This window comes from Erinaceus europaeus, unplaced genomic scaffold (assembly GCF_950295315.1).
Source record: "Erinaceus europaeus unplaced genomic scaffold, mEriEur2.1 scaffold_225, whole genome shotgun sequence".
NCBI lineage: Eukaryota > Metazoa > Chordata > Mammalia > Eulipotyphla > Erinaceidae > Erinaceus > Erinaceus europaeus.
The window spans coordinates 139,267-159,846 of record NW_026647713.1 but is presented as its reverse complement, the minus strand read 5'-3'; the positions used below and the strand labels follow the sequence as shown (position 1 = coordinate 159,846).

At 34.1% G+C, this 20,580-nt stretch overlaps 1 protein-coding gene across 7 annotated transcripts in view; it reads right to left on the bottom strand.

Annotated features, from left to right (window-relative positions):
- The window catches only part of PHF14 (PHD finger protein 14), a 167,955-nt gene that overhangs the window by 66,971 nt on the left and 80,404 nt on the right, over window positions 1-20,580 (bottom strand). The window contains exon 17 of one of the 7 annotated variants that reach the window (XM_060184289.1): window positions 735-3,770. The exons of the other annotated variants lie outside the window; for them this stretch is intronic. Within the exon in view, the coding sequence (XP_060040272.1) occupies window positions 3,758-3,770 (13 nt within the window). The 3' untranslated portion in view covers window positions 735-3,757. Of the gene's footprint in view, window positions 1-734; window positions 3,771-20,580 lie in introns of those variants that run through there. 7 annotated transcript variants of the gene reach the window in all.

Here is a 20,580-nt window from a genome sequence, read left to right as displayed (position 1 = left end):
TAAATAAATCAGGAAACAAAAGAATCCACATAAACAAGCAATAAGGTCAAGTACCTGAGGACAGCATGAAAGAATTAGCTATCTCCAGAACTGAAACATGTCTGCTTTGCTCTTTAATAAACCCATCTCCATATGCACATGCCTTGTAAATTTTTCAGTAGTATAACCTGCTCTGCTCAAGTCCCACATAACTTAAAATTTCCTTGTTCATAATTAACTAATTATACTCTAACCAATAACCTAGATCTCAATTTTACAATGTAAATTAGATAAATAATGACTGGGGGATCAATCTCATTTTCTTTACAAAACCCAGCACGAATATCCAATTTCATTATACCTTGTGTATCTAAACAGCAGTGAGCCTTACCAGCAGCCCTACACTGGGGTAAACAGGTCTACGTTTTTGCAAAGTATGTCCACCTTGGAAATGCTTTTAATCACAATTCTTAATATCATCTCATTTTGCAAAATTTTGATTCAAGATAGGCAGCAAAACAATTCTGCCTTTATATGAATGTAATTCTAAAGTTAAATTTCTTAAGCTTTAATTGCAAACAAAAAAACCCTCTTGAAAAATTAATATACCATTTTTAGTTCAGAATGTCATTTTTAAAATGTATATGGCAAAGGATCCCCATTTTGCAAATTAAATACAGTGGAAAATGTTGCCAACGTACATAAATTGTCCAAGCATAATCTCATTAATTAATAGAAAAATAAGAAAACCCATGTGAATATATTACCTTTATTGACCACCAATCTACTTTGACAGCATAAATGTAAAGGCAGCTAAGTAGTGAAGAAACATATGAACAATATTATCATTTCTAAATTTAAGATCTATAAAGCTGTAGAAATAGTTCACCAGGATGGGCTCTTGCCTTGCTATGCATGCAGTCCAGGTTTGAAACAACACTTAGGAGGCACTACAGCACCAAAAGAACTGTTTCTGTGGGCACCTCTCCCTCTCTATCAGAATGAAAAATAAATAAATAAAATTATTAAAGAAAAAAAGCCCAGCAGCAGTGAAACTATAAATGTATGCATGAATAATGGTCTGGTTCCATAAATAATGAAAAAATTAACACTTAATAATTACTAAATTAATTACTTTTGTATTTCATGTTCAACTATAACCCTAGCTGTATATATTTTTCAACAAAATAATTTTTGAATTATAGACAAAAGTAAGAACCGGTTCCTTGGTTCATTTTTATATCTAAAGTAGTGCTTAACTGAATTTGTAAAAAATAAAGAAATTATACTGCATGTGTTGTAGGTGAAATTAGTATAAATGAATATCCAGACACAAATATTCTTGAAAGTGAAGGGCCTTTTACAGGAGATTAAAGCTATATTCAGTCAATTAATATTGTGTACAACACACACACATACACACACACATACACACACACACACCTCCCTCATATTATATATGAACAGGCCTCAAATAAGTGTCCTAGCCAACAGTATCAGCAATAGTATATATATAACTATACAGCATATATGATAATTGCTAGAAATAAAAAAATTCAAGCCATAACCCAGTCCAACTAAATCAGAAGCAGCAGGAGAAAGCAAGGTGGGGTGGAAGACAGGAAGGGAAACAGGCAGCAGCTGGTGTTTTAACCAATCTTTTCTGTTTACAAGTAAGAAAATCTGAATACTATTATAATATGCTTACATATTAATTTTTTTGTGTTCCAGAGCGATCGATTTCCTTCTTGATATTTTATTGATTTTTTCTTTCTCTACTGTGTAATAAATAGCTGTCATTTAGCCCCATTACTATTGCTCTTATACATCTGTGAAATATGAACTATTTTGTGAATTTTTTCTGAAGTGCACATTACAGTAACATATATACATAGCAATTAGCCCAATTATAGAGAAAAGTTAATTTGCACTGTGGAGATATGAAAACATTTAGGAGATTATTAGGAGAAAAAATGTTTTATTCTGCTCCTTCTAAAAATTCTCCTACTCCAAATACCATTTACAGGACCAAGTAAGCTTATGAATTATATAATCTGTTTTATGATGTGTGACAAAATGCCTAGGAACAGCATTAAGTATAGAATAATATACCTACCACTGAAGATTATAAGAAAGATTATAACAATGTACTATTTTAATTGGCATCAAGTTAGAAAGGATTTGGATTAATAGTGCATCAAGAATACAAGGCTTAAAGATTTCTCAAGAAATCTAAAATAAAATGACTCTAGTAATTTTTTACCAAGTAGTAAAGGAGAGTCAGTACCTAGTACATTAGCATATACTATTATGAAAATGGGGATCAGTTATTTTTCATAAGATCAGATGGACTTCAGCAGTAGTAACAATTATCAACACTGTTACACTTACATAGTGAGAAATAAAAATTATTTTCTTATTCTTGGGGAAAAAAGCCTCTTAGTTTTGCTATAAGTTACTGATTATTGATATTTTATCTCTAATGTTACCTTTTAGTAAGTTAATTTCAGCTTATACACATTTCATATACACATTACTTTTAATAACCTTATAGCCAACAATGACTCCTTACTATAAGTATAGATTACTAGCATATTTATATTTACACTTGCTATTAATTCTAACATTGTCCACTCTGTCCCTAATGGTTAAACTATTTACAATTGCCAGTAAACCTGAAAAAAAAATCCAAAAACAGTTATAAATCACAAAATTCCAAGAGACATGTAGACAATTTACAATATGCACATTTCAATTACAGCAAAGAGTCTCTTCTAAATGAGTTCAAGATGATGACATGGTATATTCAACATATTTGTGCTGTTAATTTAAATCTGCATCATTAAAGAATGAAGATTAAAAATGCAATTCTATATACCTTTGGAAAGATACAGATGCTGAAGATCTTTTAGCTGACAGGCAGTATGGACAATAAGCTTTGTATTTCCCTCCTTATTTTATAGCATCATATTTAAGATCAAGAAAATAAAACTATAATTAATACAAATTTTATGTTCAACAGTATGCACTGAGTAGAACTGGTCTGTACTAAAAAAAAATCTAGGATCAGCATGAGTATATTCTAACTTATGAGCTCAGAATCTGAAACTGTAAAAAAAAATCATGCTAATAATACTAGTGCTTTGGCACTAATGAATCAAATTCAGAATATCATACTTCATGAGTTTTCATTTTTGCTGAATTTTATAAACAAGAGCCTATCAGTATAATTTAACACTTCACATATATGTATTAAGCTGGATGAAATATAATAGTCAATTAATGGAATATATTGTCCTCGTTTGTTACTGGCATCATTCAATAATAAAAGGAAGTAGCACATCACGATTAAATTCCATAGGCTTCCATTATAACTCTTCAATAAGTCTAAACATAGTATATCATTACTTGCCAAAGAAGCAGAAAGACATTACTTACTAAGACAATTCTTATAAGACAGTATCTCGTATTTCTCAACATTGCACATATCAAGTGTTTCTGATTAGTGCAAAAAAAAAAAAAAAAAGATAAAAGAAAAAGAAAAGAAAGAAGGAAAAAGTCCACACAAACAAATTAACTGCCTTGTCAGTCCAAGTAGCAAACCGCAATAATTACATTCTATCCAAACTTTTTGCAGTGGTAAGCTTATGAAAAGGACAAGATAGCTGTTCTCCTTTACTTTATGAATTCTATTGAAAAAGTTATCCTTTTTTTTAAATCACTTATTAAAGAGGTTTCCACGATTGCCTCCGAGGATGAGCTGTGGCAGAGTTGGGTCTCATGAAGGGTATCTACACAGTAAAGTGATAAGAAAAGAATATTAACATTTAGAGATCATAGCAGCTCTGCACTATCTTATGAAACATACTAACAATATCATAGTAGATTAAAAAAGCAAATTATCTGGTATAAAGAAACAGATATCCTAAAGGTAAATGCCATGATCTTGTGTCTAGGTTCTTACTGGTTAGAATGGAACTATTTTATCATTTAAAACATAGAGTTGTGTCCTCTTGTACTATTTTTATTATTACTACTTTTGCTATTGTTACTTTTGTCAAAATAAACCAGTCTTTCTAGAAGAAAGGAATACTATTAAAATGATGACAGATTTCTATTTATATAAGCAAACACGTATGTAATTTATACATATTTAAGAAATACTAGTTTGCTATTTTTCATCAAATATGCAAAAGAACTTAAGAAAGCATGTGTGTGTGCATGCTAAAACAAGCACAACTATTAACTACATCACAGAGCTAGTTCTAGATACAATCAAATCTAAGGGAGAAAATTTTCAAATAGTTTGTATTTGCTGTGATTAAACTAAACTATCTTCCTTCTTCAAAGGTTATACTAGAAAAGCTTGATTATAGTTATGAAAAATATAGCACCCAAAGCTATTTTAGTAAGCTATGCAAAAAAAAAATGACAGGAAATATACCTTCCTCTAAAAATGTGGTCGTTGATTAATAAGTATACTAACTTATGCCATAATTTCAAAATTCATTTCTCTAGTGTCTTCTGCATTTATGTCCCTATGGACACATATTAACATATTACTTTGCATCTTTTTTTTCAGAGAAGGTGTTCAGTTATCTGAAGCATTTTATTTCACTATGGTAAACATAAGAATTCATAATATAATGGTGAAAATAATGATGAAGCGATTTTTTTCAATAGTCATATATCACAGAAAAAAAATAACTATTAGATGTGTTTAATGCTTCTAAGTTCTATTGAGAAAAGCAAAGTGAAAAGTGGCACAATCACAGACAGGTACTACTGAGAAGATATACCATGCCAAATTGAATAACCATCAATAAAAGCAAAAGAAAAAAAATGTACAAGAAACCAATTTAAATATAGTTTTCAAAGAAATGAAGCTATTAACAAATGAGAAATTGAAAGAAATGATTCCTTTGTTGACTACAGGGAAAATAGGAAGAGCTGAATTCCTTTAACAAATTAAGTTTCTAAACAGTCTAACTTTTCTCAGTGGTTGAGTCTCTAAGTGAAGACTTTAAACACATTCTCAACAAAACACAAAACTTGACAACAAAACACATTTCTGAAAAGTGTTTTGTTGTTTAGTTAAACATTAACAGATAAGCATAATGCAAGTGGAAGCAACCACATCATTTACCATGAAAATACAAGTGGTGTGCTGATACCTACCAAGGGAAGATGAGGTTGTATCTACGTGCCAACAACTATCCTATAAATCATTATTTTTCCCAATAGAATGATTTTTAAGTACAATTAACTTGTCATTGCATAAAATATGATGGAAATTAGCAAACAAACCAAAAGATATCTGTATTCAATAGGGATAGGAACTTAGTGTTAGCTATCTAGAAATCTACTTTAATTTGTCTGTCCAAAGCAATATTAAGCCAACACAAACTGAAACTTGTTAGAACATCAACAGATGAAACAGAATAGATGATTTTAAAAAGAAATGAAGAGCAACTAGAAAAACAACATAGCTCGTGTCCAATATGGGAAGAAACGGCATATTTGGTATTGCTCCTAGAACTCTTGAAAATTCTAAAGAATAGACATTTGAGATCACCTGGACAGTGAAATTGCTAACAGAACTGCCTCAAGAGGAAATCAAATGGCTAAAGAGATGACTCAACTGGTAGAGCAGAGGACCTGAATGCCTGAAGTTCCTGGTTTGATATACCACATATACCACATATAACAGAGAATTGCTCTGACCCCTCACCCTCTTAAAATCAAATTAGATTAGCTAGGGAAAAAAAAAACTGGGTTAATCAGTTACTTACACATTTCTCTCCCTGCCAGAAGCTCTTTTCCTGTCACTTAGTAAAAGATACTGGGTAGATTACTGAAGTGTTAGATGAATGGTTGAATTACAAATTTCCAGTTCCTTTTCAAGACATTGTAGTTTATTTTAGAATGCTGCTGTTAAAATTTTTTTAATGAGGTTGATGACTTTATTTCAATGGTAAATTAATTCAAGGAAATTCATCCATCAAGGACCTAGATGAACTGTAACTCAAGTTCTAGTCTTTCCAAACAATTTATGCTTAAAATCACTTAGTATTCTCTTCTTCATAACAATATTAACACAAAGCAGTGGAGAATTTTTCAAAATTATAACTACTTAAAAGTAAATGAGAAAAGAAATATTTCACTGTTATAAGCATTTCAAATTATGGTGTTTACTACTCTAAAATCACTAACTTCAGGAATACCACACTTCACTATGTAATGCATATCAAGTTCAGGCTACTGTTTTCTTAAAATTCAAATTATCTGTCTCTCATGCATTTATTTTTAAAAGAAATTTTTACAATTCATATGCTCATAACACATAACATAAAAATAAGAATCATGAAATATTAAAAATTTAGTGTACTGATGTAGGTTTGAAAGTCACTGAATGCCATACACCTAATACTAAATGTATAAGGCAGATTAATAATTTCATACATTTAACACAATAAAAAATTAATTATAAAAGAAAAAGTATACCAATTTGTTAATTCAAAATATTAGTATATCACCTTAATTTTTAAAAAATTCACTGGCACCTGGGCTACCCCCCTTATCCAAATATGAATGTTTTGAAAATTAAGTATCTCTTCACCAAGTTTTACTAGTAAGAAGACATTCCAAACAAATTATTCAAGTTTTTGTCACAAGACCCATCTTCTAGTTTCCTCTTTAGATTCTAATCTCTTCATGCTACAAGTTTAATAGTATAGAAAGGTCTAAAATTTAAAATTAAATGCTTTAACATCACTATACTTACAAGTCACTTGGTTATCTCTATCACCAAAAATGATTCTGTGTTTTTGTTTTGATTTTAGAACTGACTTTATAAAAGAATAATGATCAATGTCTAAAGTTAGTACCTTTCTATTACCTAAAGTTGTTCATGATATCCTTGGAATAACAGTATTAGAAGAATAAAAACTACCAGGGTCCAGTAGAGAATGAAAAAGCAAGAGAACATATATATAGTCTGCTTAGAATACTGCGAGGGAGTCAGGGCTTAAATTAGAGGGCTTGTAAATGGAATAATTCAGTTAGAGGACTGAGTAGCAAGGCTAGATGGTAAAACCCACCACACCCTCTGAATGCAAGGCTTTTGGAGAGGAAAAGCTCATGAAAAATGAAGCAAGTCTGGGTGAATTAGCTTACTCCATCAGAAAAAAATAATGCTAAGAATTATTGGAATTCCTGAAGATAAAAAGGAGAGAGGAATAGAGATCATATTCAAGAAAGTCATAGAGGAAAACTTTCCACACATGGGCAATGCTGGAAATATTAGCATAGAGGAAGCTAAAAGAACACCTGGGGCTTATAACTCAAAATAGTCCACACCACACCAAATCATGTAAAACTATCCATAAACAAAGACTAAGAAAAGCTAATGCAGACCACTAGGGGAAAAAAGAATTTGACATACAAATGAAGAACCATCAGACTATCTCCATATTTCTCACCACAAACATGAGAAGCAAGAAGAGAATGGAATGAAATATGCACTATACTAAAAGATAAAGATTACCAGCAACAAATACTCTATCCTGCCAAACTATCCAGTATGGAGTAGAAATTAAAACATTCCCAACATACAGAAACCGAAGGAATACCCTACTACCAATCTTGCTTTGTAAGAATTACTGAAAAAGGAACCCTACAAGAAAGGAAGCAATCAAACTCCAACTCTTAATGAATTCATCAGTGGCAGAATAGAAATGGAAACACAAAAACAACAACGGAAGCAAAGACATCAGAAAAGTGAGTATAAAATGGGGACTGATAAGAACAATGTTGGTGAACCAAGGCCAAATATCTAAAGGCCAAATACTAGATCAGAAACTCCCAATCTTTGCCTCAGCTTGCAAGGAACCTGAAGGAAATATGTGAAGAGAGAAGATTGGAGGGGGTGTTGGGGCCCTAGTTTGGGGGTGAAAGTACTTTGCAGACATCCATGACGAAGAGCTGGGAAATGGAGCCAATGTATAGACAATTATGCTGTAAACCATTAGCCTTCAAATAAAATGAAAAAAGAAAAGTATTACAATATACTGTATTGTAATTGGCTTCAATGGCTACTCACATCTTTACAGTTAACATATTGAGTAACTCCATACTATTTTTTTTTTTAATTTGGGGTGAGGAGTTAATACACTCTCATTCCCAGCTTTGGTTCTCCTCTACCATCATGTACCAGAACCTGAATGCCTGTTCACCTGAGTCCTTTACTTTGCTGCAATACACCAAACCCAGTCCAAGTCCTATTTTGTGTTTCCCCTTTCTGTTCTATTTTCAACTTCTGCCAGTAGTGAGATCATCCCATATTCATCCTTTTCCTGAATTATTTCATTTAACAAGCTCCAACTAAGATGAGGTGAAGATGAACTCATCATTCTTAATAGCTGAGTAGTAGTAGTGATATATCTATATCTCTATCTATCTATCTACACACACACACACACACACAATTTTATTAGCCATTCATCTGTTATTAGACATGAGATAATATAATAACTGAGTTTTATAAAAATACATTAGAGTTTTAGAAAATACTTTTTTTTTTTTTGCCATGAGCAAAAAGAAGCCAAAGTAGAAGGGCTAGGTGATGCTGCACCTGGTAGTGTCCATATTACAATTATCAAGAACCCATGTTTAAGCCCCTGGACCCTACCAACAGAGAGGGAGCTTCACTAGCAGTGAAGGAAGCAATGCTTTAAGTGTCTATCTACTTATCTATCTCCCCATTTCCTCTCAATTTCTGTTTCTATACAAAAATTAAACAATAAACAAAAAATATTTTTAAAGGCCAAAGTAGAAGCAGTATACAGAATATAAAAGAGAAAATCAATAAATAAGTCAAAAAGAAAATCAACTAAACAAGTAGATATAATGTAGGAATGTTACTGGACACCAGCAAAAGTAGCACCGTTCACATCAAGAATGACAGAAGAGTAAAAGAAACAGAATTCCTACTTAATGAAATAATGGTCAATAGTTTTACCAAACTGAGGAAAGAGACAGATGAGAGATCCAAGATGGTGTAAGAGTGCCCAATAGAAATACACATCTAAAAACATTAAATTAAAATAGCAAAGACAAAAGAGAAAAAAAGTTTATTAAAAGTAAAGAGAGGCCAGGTGGTGGCGCACCTAGTTAAGTGCTCACATTACTGTGCTCAAGGACCCAGGTTCAAGCCCTTGGTTCCCACCTGCAGAGGGAAAGCTTCATGAGTAGTGAAACAGGGCAGCAGGTGTCTTTCTGCCTCTCTCCCTCTCTATCTTCCTAACCCTTCTCAATTTCTCCCTGTCTCTATCTATCCAGTAATAAAGAAATAAAAAAAGATTTAAAAAAGAAATCTTTAAAAAATAAAAGTAACAAGAGTAAAGCAAAGATTCATAAGGGAACCCTTTTTCTCAATTTATCAACTAAGTTCTCAATACAAAGTATAAAGGTCATGTAGGGCAATCATGATAGATTTAATTTTAATTAGAGTGAACCTCCAGAAAAAAAAGAAAAACTTTATATGGCAAGATTACCATATAGGAGTAATAGAGTTTTGCAGACAAATAAAATTGAAGGAATTCACTATCACTAAACCAATGCTATAGGGACTGATATAAAAAGAAAATGTTGAAATCATGATCTCTTTCATAGAATGCTTAAAAAAAAAAAAAAAGAAAAAGTCAAATGAAGATAAACCTTCATAGTGAAGTGGAATAGGAGTTACCAGAGTATAAAGGGAAAGTAACAGGCAAGGGTAGACAGGGTCCAAGGGTAGGCATGGTCCAGTAGACTATGGTGGAGAGGCATTGGCACTATATAATGAATGTGATAGAACATATTGTGAAAAGCTGTGAAACGGAGTTTGAAAATATATATTGCTTTGTAAGCCAAGACTAACACAAAAACAAACTAAATTATTTTTTAATGAAGAACAAACACCATTAAGGAGCTATCACAGAACTAAATGATTTTTGTATATCAGTTAGCATACAATGTAAAAGGGCAAAAGTCATAATATATTTATTTATTTATTTTGAAAACAGATATTCCTATAATAGATTTCAGTGCTTGGTCACTCTTCCCTTACATTCCTATCCTAACTTTAGTTTCTTTTTAATGAAACAAACAAACAAAAAACGAGTCAGCAAAATAAAATGCCACATTAAATCATTCTGCAGCATTTCATGTCACACAATATAATGGGAAATGCACACATCAAGGGAGGTTACTGTTCTTCCAGAACCTGTTTTCACTCATCCTTCTACATAACTGTACAGGAACTACTGATGGTTATCTCTCAGTCTAATGTTGCATTTGAAGGATTATGGCATTTTCAGGAAACCACAGTGCAATGATTTTATTGGTTATCTGTTTGAAAGTCACACTATGATTTAGAATAACTGCTCTATTTATGTTCAATGGTAAAAATCAGCAAGTCATCCCACAATGGCAATCTAATTTTTATTGCATAATTTCTTATAAATATGCAAGATCTGTCTAGAAAATGAGATACAAATTAAAGGAAACTCCTTTTAAATGAAAGCTTGCTATATAGAGACAGATGTGTGTAAAGCCCAGTAAGAGCAAAGTAATAGTAAGGAAAAATTCAATAACCTTCATTCATTCTAATTTAGATAAATATAATTACTTTTTTACAGAGTTTCCTCTCAGGGACTTCCAGAGGCATGGGTATGGATTAGCAGCAGTCTCACTTTGTTCTGCCCAATCAACTAGAAAAAGCAACAAAAATCGCCTGAAAAATCAACAAAATATACCCAGGATTTCTTCAGAAATCGCAAAGCAACAAATGAATTCAAACATGTGTGGTTAATGTGTGGGAAAAGGGGCGAGGAAAACATTCTCAGGATTTAAAAAGCAATACTCTATGAGGGCTGACACCAAATTGGAAGTTACCCAGCAGAGCACAATGCCCGTGGCAGGAAAGTAGATCTGGGTAAATCTGAATACAGAACTGCCCACAGGGACACACTAGTGTTTAAAGGGGAGAAAAATGAGGATGAAATTAAAGCCCTCTGATAGGCTCAAGCTTCCATATCCGGCTAAATAAATAAATTCCATCCAACTTCTGATAGCATAAAAAGCTAAAAACTAGCCAATTTACAACTGTGATTTCCTAAGTGATTCATTTAACCACAAGAGGGTACAGACAAGTGTGCGCATGAGTGAGGAAGAGGCTCTTAAGACTTTAAAAGCTCTACTCAGTGGCAGCAGGCACCATTTTGGTACTTGTAAAACAGAGCACATAACCAGAGGAAGGAAGGTAGGGAACTCTGGGGGCCTTAAATATTTAACTGCCCACAAGATTCACCAGGATTTATGGCAAAAACCTGACTTAGAACTAATGCAGTATGGGCACTGGCACCCAGCAATGGAAGTGAATCTTTTTTCTTTGAACACTATGGAGAAAGGAATTCTCCAATGCTGTTACTCTATAGAGGCTGGAACAACAGCAGGAAGACCCTATATTGACATCAAAGCCAAGAAACTGGCCTGGTGACACAGGATAAAATCTCCCCTCCCCTACCATGACATATATAGAGGGAAATCAAACACCTTAGCCACAGTGCCTCCTGCCATAACAAAAGCCATAGTAAATGTGAAAACTAAGGGTAAGGTATCCTCTCAAAAAAAAAAAAAAAAAAGACTAAAATAATTTTTAAAAATATCAAGAATATTTTTAAAGCTATTAAATTCATAAAGCACTTAGAAGCTATAAAGCAAGAACAATTATCATAAATACTGAAAAACACCTTGATGTCAACTTTACCCTCAAATATTTAGCTTATTCAAAAGCTCACCCTATAATACTTCATAGAACTAAGAGAAAGTCCTTCAGATTAAAAGACACCATTTTGTATCATAAACCATGTTTTTTAAACCTATGTTTTAAATAGTAAAAAATGAACAGCAATTGCTTCTCATTATCTCACATGTTCTAATAGGTTATGGTATATAATATATATAAAATCCAAGTGAGGACCATGTAATGGGTTAATAATACAATTAATGGCACTCTTGATGAGAGGTTTTATGTTAATATTTATTCAGGATTCCTTACTCCTGAATATCATTTTTATTTCCAAATACCTTATTCATACCTATGGCAATTAAAAATCATAGAATATGAGAACTATGGGAGATTTTTCAAATTGTCCTGATACACTGATTACTTGATGAGTGATAGATCTGGTTCCCAGAAAAGTTATTCATATTAGTTATGAAAACATGGTCTCTTGCCTACAAGTCTTAATTAAAATTCCAATTGCTCAAATTCAGTCCTATATATTTTCTACAATATTTCATTAATACTTTTAAGGTAAGACTCCTTATGTTAAATAATATTTAATCAATGTTTTGGGACTGAAGAGACAACATGTTTATGCAAGTTCCAAGTTCAACCCCTAACACCACAATATGCCAGAGTTCAAGTGCTCAGTGCTCTATTTCATATAAATATTACTTTTAAATCATTATTTTTGCTAATAATACTAGCAATGATTGATAACTTCTCAATATCAATAAACAATAAATAAATATATATTCTAAATTTAATTAGTATTATTACAGTTTTTTTTTTTACTAGAGCACTGGTCAATTTAGGCTTAAGATAGTGCTATGGATTGAACCTGGAACCTGAGCTTCAGACACAAGTCTTTTGTACAACCATTATGCTATCTCCTCAGCCCAACAACAAAATAATCTGAGTAAAGAAAGCTGTTTCTGTTATTTCAGTCACTGAGTAAAATCGCCACACTAAGAATTATTATTTTTCCATCAAACCCTTTCACTATTAGAGTTTGTTAGTGTCACCATTTTAGAAATAGGGAAGTTGAAATTAGGGGCCAAGTAGTGGCACATCCGATTGAGTGCATACGTTGCCTCGCCCAAGGACCCAGGTTCAAGTCCCTGCTTCCTGCTTGTAGGAGTGAAGCTTCACAAGCAGTGAAGCAGATCTGCAGGTGTCTCACTTTCTCTCATCCTTTTTATCTCTCCCTCCCCTCTCAATTTCTGTCCTATTAAATAAAATAGAAAAAGGGGGGTGGATTAGAAAGTTTATGCAGGGGCCAGGTTGTGGTGCACTTGATTGAGCACACACATTACAGTATGCAAGGACTTGGGTTCGAGCCCCTGCTCCCTGCCTGCAGGGGAAAAGCTTCATGAGCAATGAAGCAATATTGCAGGTGTATGTCTCTCTTCCTCTCTATCTTTCCCCTCCCTCTCAATTTCTGACTATCTCTGTCCAATAAATAAATAAAAATAATTAAAAAAAAACTTAAAAAAAAGAAAGTTTATGCTATCTGCCCATCACACAGTAAGTTTGCAGTTCTCAAAGCTGTGTCTTTGATGGACTTACTTCTTTCTGTGTATTAAGGTAAGTACAATACTAAGAATACTGTTCATTAATTATTAGGAAAATTATCACCCTACATTTCCTAACAACCTTTCCAAACATGTCAATATTAAATGTTAATTTAGGATTATACTAGTGGTATATACCACATCTAGAGAGTAAGTTCACTTTAAGTTTATATTGTTCTAAAGTTATGTATGTCTGATATTTTAAGTCTCAGTTTTATGAATACTAAAGAGAGAATCCACTTACTGGAGCAAAATCTCAACTATCATATTGTAAAGCATTAACTCACCAATACAGTGGGAATAAAAACCTTTGACCTATTTGAATATGATAAATTAAGGCTTCAATGAGGGAGAGGAAACTACTTCCCCAGAGCCTTGCCCCACTGGGGAAAGAGAGACAGGATGGGAGTATGGATTGTGCTTCAGTGGGGAAGCAATTACAGAAGCCAGACCTTCTACTCTCTGCACCCCATAATGATCCTGGGCCCATGGTCCCAGAGGGAAATTGTTTGGCTTCGTATGTTAACTCTCTTTTCAATCACCAGGTTCCAGATGCCACCAGGATGCTGGCCAGGCTTCCCTGGATTGAAGACCCCACCAATGTGTCCTGGAGCTCAGCTTCCCAGAGACACACACACCTTACTAGGGAAAGAAAGAGGCAGACTGGGAGTATGGACCGACCAGTCAACACCCATGTTCAGCGGGGAAGCAATTACAGAAGCCAGACCTTCTACCTTCTGCAACCCTCAAAGACCCTGGGCCCATGCTCCCAGAGGGCTAGAGAATGGGAAAGCTATCATGGGAGGGGGTAGGTTATGGAGATTGGGTGGTGGGAATTGTGTGGAGTTGTACCCCTCCTACCTTATACTTTTGCTCATTAATCCTTTCTTAAATAAAAAATTTAAAAAAAAAAAAAAAGAAAGCTTTCAAAGGAGGGGATGAGATATGGAACTCTGGTGGTGGGAATTGTGTAGAACTGTACCCCTCTTGTCCTATGGTCCTGCTGATATTTTTTTATCTTACAATTTTTTTTTAAAAAGTAGAAAAAAAGTTTGTTTAAATCAATGTCAAGTAGATTATTCTCTATGACTTCTTCTAGGAGTTTTAACATGTTAAGGTTATACATTCTAGCTTTATAAAAGCAAAACAAAAGAACAAAGAAATGAACTGCAGAATGAGTTGAGTGGTAAAGCACATGAATAGGATCCTCCCTGGGTTTAATCTTCAGCACCTCATAAAATGTCAAAATAGTGCTATGGTTTCTGTGTCTGTCTCTCTCAATGGGGGGGGGGGTGTAATTAAAATCCCAAATCCACAAATTTGGTGAGAAGAAATATGGTTGTGTGGTTGTGAGGGGCAAGTATGTTTGGGGTAGGGAAATGTGGAGGCCACAGATGAACTGGGAGGTGATAAAGATAGATCCTAAAAGTTAACTTTGTATATCGATGGCTATTAGCTAAACTTATGGTAGTGATCATTTCACAATGTATATAATTAAGTTGTAAACCTAAAATCAATAAGCCATAAGTCAATCATAATCACTCAATTTTTTTGAAAAATGTATTTTTAAATAACCAAAAACATATATCGCAGTGGCATTAAGATTTAAAAAAAAAGAATGGATCAGTAAAATAACAGACTATAAAGAACAAGTGACAAAAGAACATGTATTAGGATTGCATAGGCTGATGGTAGGATTGACTGAAATTATGCATAGCATTTTTTGATAGTGGAAGTACTCTAAAATAGGGTTAAACTGATGGCTGAATAACTCCACAAATTTAATAAAAGTCATTATGCCCTATATTTAAATTGGCTGAAGTTTATGTGATCAAAATTAAATATTAACATAGTTATTTTTAAAAGAGTTATTTTCTTGATACTTATCAAAGGAAGTAAAGGTTCTGAATTGACTATTTCCCACTTCTCTATCTGTTCAATATTACAAAGAAGTTAATCAAGAGAGATCATCCCATTCTACACAGTAACAAAGCAGCCTAGAAAGAGATTGTGCTATGTCAGCAAAACAGCTCACTTAGGTAGTGTGCTGCTTTGCCATGTGCTCAACCCAAAGTTGATCCTGGCCTCTACCCTATTGAAAGAAGCTTAGATGCTGTGGTCTCTTTCATTGCCTCTCTGGCTTCTCTGTCTCTATCTTAAAGAACAAAAAAAAAAAATAGAGATCTAATATTTTTTAATGTATTTACTTGGATAGACAGAAATCAAGATAGAAAGAGAGTCCGGGTATAGAGATCTAATATTTTTTAATGTATTTACTTGGATAGACAGAAATCAAGATAGAGAGTCCGGGTATCTGAACCCATGTCCTTATTGTACACAATTGTGTGCTCTACCAGGTACACCACCACCCAGCCCACAAAATCACTTTCTATAGTAAAAAAAAAAAAAAAAAAGTTTTCTAAATTGAAAAAAACATATTAGTCATAACAAACACCCCTACCTTAAGGAGATGATTTTAAAAGGTTTTTTAAATTGAAAAAAGTATATCAACCATAACAAAGCACCCTTATCTCAAAGAGATGAGTTATTTCAATTGCATAGTTATAAATGTACACAGATCTAGCAACTCATCAGTAAATAATTTAACAAGCATCAATTCTGAGTTAACTGGCTGCTCCATATTCTACTGTACTATGGTAGATATAAGTAAGGGGGAAAAGGTCAAACTCCTAACCTTAATGGAAAAAGGTAAAAACTATTCATGGGTAATTCTGATGCAAATAGATGACAGCATACTATATAATCTTATGTGGGCCCAAATGTCAATCAAAGCAAAAGTAAATAAGTTAAAAAGGGTAAAGATGAGTACCAACCTCATCTTAGATGGAAGAGAAGTACATGGTCCAAATGTATTATAGGCAGCAGAAAAGTCCTAACAGTCAGCTGTAGTACATTTTTGAATAAGAAAGAATAAAGAAAGCAACAACTGTAATTAAATGAATATTCTTTGAAAAGTACCCCTTGTTAAAAAGGACACAAGATGAAAAAAAAAAAAAAAAAAAAAAAAACTTCTGTATACCACTATGGTCCAGAAGGTTTCACTATGGAATTCAACAAAAGAAATAACTATTATCAATCTTAAATGCATAAGTGAGGCAACAGACTGCATAATGGTTACGTAAGCAGACTCTAATGCCTGAAGCTGGGTGGTCCCAGGTTCAACCCCCATGCCACCACAAACCAGAGCTGAGTAGTTTGCTAGTAAAACAAACAAATAAATAAATAACTCTTATCCTATGGCTTTTGTCAGTGTTTCCTTTTTATAAATAAAACCTAAATAAGTCAGAAAGATAAAGATGAGTATGGGATGTCCCCACTCATCAACAGAAGTTGAGAAAGAAGAACAGAAAGGGAAACTAAAAGCAGGTTCTGATTAAATTGAGAGCAGGGCACCAATGTAAAAACCCTGTGGTGAAGGGGAGGGTGGCCATTGGGCTACCTGGCGCGACAGGGGCTGGGGGTTGGTGGCAGAGGGGGGGTGGGGATGGGACACAGTCTTTTGGTGGTGGGAATGGTGTTTATGTACATTCCTATTAAAGTGTAAACATATAAACCACTATTTAATTAATATGAGAGGGGGAAAAATGATCAGATATTTAGAACTTCTTTAAACACAGACTGAGTCTTTTAAATACATAGGCTGAGTCTTTGATATGTGGACTCTCTCAAAAGCCTAGACCAGGGAGAACAGAAACAACCGGTAGCACAGCTGTATACAAGATGCTGGGTATTATACAGCAAACCCTAACAAAGGGACTTTCCAAAGTTAACCCAATTACCAAATAATGTGATGATAACAATAACTATCCATTGTCTTCTTGAACCCTAAGACAGCAGGAACCTCACAACATTTCCACTATAGAGCCTATATTTCCCCCAGTGCTGGAACCTTAGGGTGGGGCCCACTTTCCTTCATGTTGCTCTCAATTCAAATCAAATAATATTGCATCTGCAGAATGCAACCTAGTCAATAACGCAACGAGTGCCACCCCAGCATGCTTCACTTCAGACTGTGACCAGAGACTTCAGGTGTGGAATGACAACCCTTCAGCTTCATCACTCGGGTGAGACCTTTCCTTTCATAGTATTCTCTAATTCCATTCCAGGTGGTCCACTCCCCAATAAAGTCCCCAAACCTAGATATAGTCCAGGTCCCCTGAGATAGAGCATAGGTTCACACGTGCCCATAAACTAGGGGAAAAATATATACCTGAAAGCAAAAGTACACAAGCGCATGCAGGGAATACCCCCCAACACCTCATCTACACTATTCCAGTCTTTAGGTCCATGATTGTTCAACAATTTGCTTGGCTTTGTATGTTAACTCTCTTTTCAGCCCCCAGGTTCCAGATGCCAGCAAGATGCTGACCAGACTTCCCTGGACAGACGACCCCATCAATGTGTACTGGAGCTCTGCTTCCCCAGAGTCCCACCCTACTAGGGAAAGAGAGAGGCAGATTGGGAGTATGGATAGACCAGTCAACACCCATGTTCAGCGGGGAAGCAATTACAGAAGCCAGTCCTTCCACCTTCTGCAACCCACAACGATCCTGGATCCATACTCCCAGAGAGATAGAGAATGGGAAGGTTATCAGAGGAGGGGATGGGATATGGAGATTGGGTTATGGGAATTTTACGGAACTATACCCCTCTTATTCTATGGTTTTGTTAATGTCTCCTTTCTTAAATTAAAAAATAAATAAATAAACAAATACTACTAAATAAAAACAATTATAATCTTAAACAAATAATTTAGAAAGAAAATATAATTTATGTAATCAATATAGGGGTCAGGAAAGGGGGCTGGAGAACAGCTTACCTCATATGCATGAGACCCAGAGTTCAATCCCTGGCAACACACATGAGCAACAAATCAAAGAACTGAGTTCCATGGATTACTGAGCCATCTCTTTGCCTAGATTTCTCTAACTCACTTTCTCATAAGCAAATAAAAACTGAGACAGGCAGAGGAGGTGGTCGAGGCACAGCACACGTAGGGGATTCTTGAATTTGATCTCCAGCACTGTATTCGAAGGTTAGTAAAGTCCCATTAACAAAATAGGATTTACAATTAAATAAATCATAGAATAGTTTCATGAATATAGACACAAAATCATTGTCAAAACTGTAAAATATAACATAAAAACCATGTGAAAGTCATAAACAGGAGGGATTTATTCCATTGACTGTCTCCTGTGAAGATCTCCATACTGTGTGGTTTTTAAAACTGTACTCAGGACTTTTCTACATCCAAGTCCCCTCAACCAAACCCCCCAACCCCCTAGCACCTAGGGAAATAGTTAATCTTTTGTTAAGAGCTCCTTTTGTTAAATAGTTAATCTTTTGTTAAGAGCTCCCTTAGAGATATTACTTCATGTTTGCACTAATTCATTTAATCTTCACCTGTGCTATTCAACAGGAAAAATTGGAGCATTTGGGAACTCAGCAATTTTTACTGTTTGGCCTCCTTTTACAGCACTGCAATAAATAACAAATTTGGCTGTAACCTTCAGCTTTTCTTGTGGTTCTAATTAAGCACTTCAACCTGACATTTTGATACTTATAAAAACTGTTTAAAAGTATTGTGTAAGGCTGGGGAATAGCTCAACAGTACAGCACAGGACTTACATGCCTGAAGTCCCAGAGTCCCCAGGTTCAGGTTTCCAGTAGCAATATATATAACAGTTGAGCAGTAATATAACAGTAATATAACAGTAGCTCATATTATGTATGATTTGTTTGTCCTTGTGACTGGCTTCTTTCATTTAGCATTAAAAGCCAAATTTTTATAATCTACCTACATATACATGTTGCCTCCACCTTTGGTGTTGTATCATTAATACTGCTTTGAATATGGATATACAATTTCTCTGGGTTACTTTTTCCATTCTTTTGGGTACTTAATGGAACTGATAGATAAAAGTGTGATTCTCTTTAATGTCTTAAAAATATTTTATTATCTTTATTTATTGGATAGACAAAGCCAGAAATTGAGGGGGGGAGATAAACAGGGAGAGAGACAGAGACACCTGCAGCACTGCTTCACCACTCGTGAAGCTTCCCCCCGCCCCCACAGGTGGGGGCCTGGGGACTGAAACCTGGGTCCCTGTGCACTGTAATGTATTTGCTTAACCAGGTGCGCCACCACCTGGAACCCCTCTTATTAATTTTTTTAAGAACTACCACAAAATTATATTTTTTATTTTTTTAAGTGGATGAACTATTTTACCTTCTCACCAATATTATACAAGGGTTTGATGTTTCCAGAATCTCACCGACTCTTGCTTTTTTTTTTTGCTTTCTTTTTCTTTTGCTTACTAGCCATTCTGGTGGGTTTTAAATAGTATGCCATTGTAGGGCTTTTAAACAGTTCATTTACTTTATTTTAATAAGCGACAGACAGACAGATAGATAGATGATAGATCACAGCATTGTTGGTGCTGGAGACTGAACCTGAGATGTCAGTTTCAGGCATGAAAGTCTTTTTTCATAACCATTATGCTGTTTCCCCAGCCCTTCATTGTGATTCTGATTTTGAATTTCTCTCAATGATAGCAATGCTTAGTTTTTCATGTATTTCTGTATCTTTTTTTGGAGAAATATCAATTCAAATCCATCACTCATTTTAATCATCCTTGTGGAAGATACTGAACTGTACTTCTTATATGCTCTGCTTTATATACTACTGAAAATAATTCCTTATGATTTTCATCTATTTTCCCACTTTCTGAGTCACTCTTTTACTGTTAAGTAGTGTTTAAAACAGATCAGTATAAAATTTCTAGTGAAGTCCACTAATGTATTTTTTATTGTTGCTGTCCCTGCTTTTCTTGATATCATTCCAGGCTCCCCTTTTTAAAAATAAATATAAACACTCTTTTTCTGATGTACATATGAAAAGGCAAAGACTCTAGAATTTACTATAAAAAGACCTAATACAATATGCGCTTATATAGTAATAAATACAAAGCATAATATAATAGAATACAAAGTCTAGAAACAGCCCAACATTTCAAAAGCTAAACTAGCTTAAAAAAAAAAAAAATCAGGCACATCAAAACAATTAAAATGAAAAGGTAAACATTTTTGACAAATACCAGAAACTTTCATAGGATAATAAACCTTTCTTTCTTTCTTTTTTTAATTTATTTATTTCCTTTTGTTGCCCACGTTGTTTTA